Source organism: Pseudophryne corroboree, assembly GCF_028390025.1.
Source record: "Pseudophryne corroboree isolate aPseCor3 chromosome 3 unlocalized genomic scaffold, aPseCor3.hap2 SUPER_3_unloc_21, whole genome shotgun sequence".
In the NCBI taxonomy this organism is placed as follows: Eukaryota; Metazoa; Chordata; class Amphibia; order Anura; family Myobatrachidae; genus Pseudophryne; species Pseudophryne corroboree.
The window spans coordinates 1,102,982-1,108,981 of NW_026967510.1; the positions used below are offsets into that span (position 1 = coordinate 1,102,982).

The following is a 6,000-nucleotide window of genomic DNA, read 5'->3' on the forward strand; positions in this document are numbered from 1 at the left end:
ATCTGGAAATATCTACAGATTATCCAGGCACTCAGCTGTGGATGAGGAAGGCAAAGCAGCCTGTAGAATTAGTCTTTAATATGAAAAAAGTGGACCCTTGTCAGTGTCCATCAGTGCTTGGATAGGGGCCTGTTTGGACTTTGGGAGTCTATGGATCCTATCAATGAGAAGGTCCGTGGCAGAAGCCTTCAGTGAAAGTTTCTCAAAAGAGAACCGTGGCATTATCATAAAGCTCAGCATTTGTAACAGAATCCGGAACGTCCATTATTCTGATATTATTTCTCCGAGACCTGTCTTCTAAATCAATGACTTCATCACGAATAGAGACCATGGGGTATATTTACTAAAATTCGTATTTTTCTGAATGAGCTTAAAGTTTAATCACGAATGACAACGAATGTGTGAAATTGCAACTTTTTGAATTTATTACGACTCATTTACTATGCTGTCGTATTCTGCATTTTCGAGTATTCCGATGTTGATGTCATTCATATTTTCATGCAGTGTTTTATGGGAGTGAATAGTAAAACACTGCCGACATTAACACAATGAATCTCGGCCGGATCTGTGAGATCCGTGCAGGGCTTCATTGTGCACCTTTAAAAAAAAATTAAAGTGTTAAAAATAAAATAAAAAATGCGTGGGGTCCCCCCTCCTAAGCAAAACCAGCCTCGGGCGCTTTGTGCCGGTCCTGATTGAAAAAATATGGGGGAAAAATGACAGCGGTTCCCCCATATTTGATCAACCAGCATCGGGCTCTGCGCCTGGTCCTGTTGCAAAAAATACGGATACAAAAAGCGCAGGGGTCCCCCGTATTTTTTGTACCAGCACTGGGCTCCACTAGTCAGAGAGATAATACCACAGCCGGGGGACACTTTTATATAGGTCCCTGCGGCCCTGGCATTAAATCATTATTAATAATAAAGTATATCATTCCCCTTAAAGAATCCACCCATGGGGGTTCGGATTCAGAAGGCTGAGACAGCACATTGCAGTCCTGAGTAGATGGAATAGACTCCTCAGGAGAAGATACACACTCTGCAGCACAGGACACAGAGTCCTTAGATATGATTATGTGGATATACACACACACACATACACAGGAACATGTCAGACACAGTTTCCCCCAGAGTACCTTCAGAGAGTCACAGAGTATAAGGAGTCAGCCACACAGCGCCCCTGTAGGCAGTTATTATGATAAAAGCCCGGCGCTGACTAACTAACCTTAATAGGGTACTCAGTACTATAATCACCCTCCCCCCCCTTCCCTGTCTATAACACCCTGGTACCGCAGAGGTATGCTGGATTTATGTGGAGGGCAGCGTTCTGCTCCTATGATCTGCAGGGAGAAAATGGCGCTGGTGAGTGCTGGACTCACTGTGTGTTGCTGAGCCTTCCTGGAGTGCTGCCTGTCAGAGCTGCGCTTCCACCCTTGTGCCGCCATACCCTGCCGCTTACCGGGATTCCGACGCTGTACTAACCACTTTTCTTATGGCTCCGACCCCCCTAAGTCCCATGAAGCAGGGATTCTGTTGCCAGCAGCCTTCCTGTAACCTAACTCTAGAAAATAAACACCTAAGAAAACTCCTAGGAGCTCCCCTAGCTGTGACCGGCTCCTCCGGGCACATTTTCTAAACTGAGTCTGGTAGGAGGGGCATAGAGGGAGGGGCCAGCCCACACTATTAAACTCTTAAAGTGCCAGTGGCTCCCAAAGGACCCGTCTATACCCCATGGTACTAAATGGACCCCAGCATCCTCTAGGACGTAAGAGAAAGTAGATTATAACCTAGCAGATGATGATGATTACAGGATATCATATGGTGTATTGCATGTAAAGTACCTTGTTCCACACCTACTCTGCTGTAGCAATATACCTTATATAAGGGTGAGTAACACATGTACACGCTTACCAGCGTATGAGCACACACATAAAGGAATGCTACCTTACCAATGCTTCCAGGAGTAACGTTAGGAGACATTTCTCTGATCCATCAGCTCATATGACTGATGTTATTGTTCATCTAGAATCTCCAATTCATACGATATGTTCCCCATCCATTGTTTTACATTGGTGCTGACATAGGACTTGGCGAGTGACTACATCTCCATTTATACTTCATGGTTAGTTACCAGTACAAGAGAGAGATATATCTAAGTCTTATTATAATATTACATTTGTTATTGTGAGTGTTCTCAGGAGGGTGGACACAATGATAGTTTGAGAAACAATATTATAAAGCCTTCATTAAACGTTATGTTTTATTATACACACACATTTACAATTAAGTGTCCCAGAAAGTCATATCCTATTGCCTGCAAGATTAATATTGTTACAGAAAAGTCACATTTCCATAATGTATTTTATTTCCAGCAGATGGACACACAAGCAGGAATATATCAGAAGGACATCTAATGTTATCCCCGGATTGTGACATAAAAGATAATGACAGTAGACAGGATTCTCCAGGAACTAACCCCATTACCCCAATTATAAATCCAGCTCTATCAGCTGATTCCTCTGATCCTGGGAAATGTTCTCTTGATCTCTCTGATATTGGTGCATCTGTTACAGCTCTGAGAGTAGATACAGAGTTTCCATGTGCTATAGATGCCAAATGTTTTACACAGAACACAAAGCCTATTAACCCACACACAGGTAAGGCAGGTGAGAGGCCATTTCTATGTTCTGAGTGTGGGAAATGTTTTGCACGCAAATCAGATCTTGTTAAACATCAGAGACGTCACACAGGTGAGAAGCCATTTCCATGTTCTGAGTGTGGGAAATGTTTTGCACACAAATCAGATCTTGTTAAACATCAGAGACGTCACACAGGTGAGAAGCCATTTCCATGTTCTGAGTGTGGGAAATGTTTTGCACATAAATCAGATCTTGTTACACATCAGCGAAGTCACACAGGTGAGAAGCCATTTCCATGTTCTGAGTGTGGTAAATGTTTTGCAAGCAAATCATATCTTGTTATACATCAGAGAAGTCACACAGGTGAGAAGCCGTTTCCATGTTCTGAGTGTGGGAAATGTTTTACAAACAAATTACATCTTGTTAGACATAACAGAAATCACACAGGTGAGAGGCCATTTTCTTGCTCTGAGTGTGGGAAATGTTTTATCCAGAAATCAAATCTTGTTAAACATCAAAGAAGTCACACAGGTGAAAATCCATTTCCATGTTCTGAGTGTGGGAAATGTTTTGCACACAAATCAGTTCTTGTTATACATCAAAGAAGTCACACAGGTGAGAGACCATTTTCTTGCTCTGAGTGTGGGAAATATTTTATCCAGAAATCAGATCTTGTTAAACATCAAAGAAGTCACACAGGTGAGAATCCATTTCCATGTTCTGAGTGTGGGAAATGTTGTTTAAGTAAATCACATCTTGTTAAACATCACAGAAGTCACACAGGTGAGAAGCCATTTCCATGTTCTGAGTGTGGGAAATGTTTTGCACACAAATCAGGTCTTGTTACACATCAGAGAAGTCACACAGGTGAGAAGCCATTTCCATGTTCTGAGTGTGGGAAAATTTGTTTCAGTAAATCACATCTTGTTATACATCACAGAAGTCACACAGGTGAGAAGCCATTTCCATGTGCTGAGTGTGGAAAATGTTTTGCACACAAATCAGGTCTTGTTACACATCAGAGATGTCACACAGGTGAGAATCTATTTTCTTGCTCTGAGTGTGGGAAATGTTTTACCCAAAAATCATATCTTGTTACACATCAGCGAAGTCACACAGGTGAGAAGCCATTTCCATGTTCTGAGTGTGGGAAATGTTTTGCACACAAATCAGATCTTGTTAAACATCAGAGAAGTCACACAGGTGAGAAGCCATTTCCATGTTCTGAGTGTGGGAAATGTTTTGCATACAAATCAGATCTTGTTATACATCAGAGAAGTCACACAGGTGAGAAGCCATTTTCTTGCTATGAGTGTGGGAAATGTTTTACATGGAAATCACAACTTGTTACACATCAGCGAAGTCACAAGTGAGAAGCCATTTCCATGTTTTGAGTGCTGGAAATGTATTGCACACAAATCAGATCTCATTAAACATGAGAGCAGTCACACAGGTGAGAAGCCGTTTTCTTGCTCTGAGTGCAGGAAATGTTTTACACAAATCACATCTTGTTACGTGTCAGCGAAGTCACAGGTGAAAATCCATTTCCATGTTCTGAGATTGAGAAATGTTTTGCACACAAATCATATCTCGTTAGACATAACAGAAGTCACACATGTGAGAAGCCATTTTCTTGCTATGAGTGCAAAATGTTTTACATGGAAATCACAACTTGTTACACATCACAGAAGTCACACAGTTGATAGGCCATTTTCTTGTTCTGAGTGAAATGTTTTACACAGAAATCACAACTTGTTAAACTTCAGCGAAGTCACACATACTCTGAGAAATAAATCAGCTCTTGTTGCACACAATAGACATCACTCAGGTGAGGAACCATTTTACTCTTCTGGAGTATACTTATCATTGCCATGCGTTCTTCTTCAAGGTTCTTATCCTATCTCCTATGCTTTTTGCAATATACATGCTACCGCAGGGTGAAATAATCAGATGTCATGCCATCATCTACCACTGCTATGCAGATGACCTGTCTATTGCTCCGGGTACTGAGAACCCAGTACCAATCCTAAATGGTTGTCTAGCTGAGCTTCAGGTGTGGGTGATGCCAGTTGGCTGTGACTCAGTCCTGGCAAAACATGTCCTTATGATAGAAGCTCACCAACAAAGGGCAGGGCTACAGCTCAGCTTTGTTACCAACCAGAATTACGCTTGTGGGTTCAGAGTTACAAAATGCTGATCCTGTGCGAAATCTTGGTATCCTGGATGGTGGAGTGACACTTAGACATCAGGTATCAGCCACAATCAGATCCTCATCTGATGAACATAGCCAGACTCCAGCACTTCTTTCCCTCAGAAGATCTACCTACAGTCATACATGCACTTGTATCATCACACATAGACTACTACAATGTCCTCTACCTGGGTCTCCCAACAAAAGAATTGCACCGCTTGTAGCTTGTACAGAATGCAGCAGCCAGGCTGTTAACTAACCAGCCCGTTCCTGCCACATAACACCCATTCTCTGCTCCCTTCACCAGCTGCCTGTAAGATGGTGACTGTTACATAATCTTACTGACTCCCAATCCTACATGACCAAGGTCACAGGTACCAGAAGCAGCTTCTGCCTCCTTACTGCCTGGTTACTTCCATCTGCAGATGAAGGACTTACCAGGAGTACCAAGAATCCCCAAGCAGTTCTGAGATGACATGGTGGGTGGCACTATTGCTGTAGCAGGGGCTGCCGGAGGCACTGTCTGTGGGTAATGTTGTCCCCAAGTAGTGCTAAGGTGGAAGAGGGGTGGCAAGCAGTAGGGGAGAAAGTGGCAGTAGTGGGGGGAGACGGTGGGTGGCAGCAGTGGGGGGAAGACAGGGCGGTTGGCAGTAGTGGGGGGGAGATGGTGGGTGGCAGCAGTGGGGGGAGACAGGTCGGGAGGCAGTAGTGGGTGGGAGACGGTGGGGGGAGACAGGGCGGATGGCCGCAGTGCAGTACCAGGGGCTGCTGGAAGCAGTAAAGAGGTTTATGGGTCCCGCACAGAACCAGTTGACAATTAGACTTGATGATTCTGCTTCCTTATTTCTAGTTAATCCCTTGTATGTGTTACTGTTATTTGCTGTGTCAGCCTTTATGTGTGTTCTGTGTAATAATCCTGAAAGTAGTGCTGCTACCGATCTCATATCATTTGTAGTAACTTGGAAAAGATGAAGAAAAGATGAGATATGAGGTACACTCTCGAAGTTTATAGGGTGTTAAAGATGAACGCAGATGTAACATCATGTATCCCCCTGGAAAATGGTCCTGGCCCTCAGGTATGCGGCCGCAATGTGCATGTCCACATGGCCGCTGCACATGTGCATTTTGCCAACACCAGCGAACTGTGCTGTGGGCCGGTATTGCGGCTGGG

At 43.6% G+C, this 6,000-nt stretch overlaps 1 protein-coding gene across 1 annotated transcript in view; it reads left to right on the forward strand.

The window, feature by feature from the left end:
• The window catches only part of LOC134983694 (zinc finger protein 260-like), a 36,578-nt gene extending 31,160 nt beyond the window's left edge, over positions 1-5,418 (forward strand). The window contains exon 6 of the mRNA XM_063949350.1: positions 2,375-5,418. Coding sequence (XP_063805420.1) covers positions 2,375-4,011 — 1,637 coding nt within the window. The 3' untranslated portion in view covers positions 4,012-5,418. The remainder of the gene's footprint in view (positions 1-2,374) is intronic.
• The last annotated feature ends 582 nt before the right edge of the window (positions 5,419-6,000 follow it).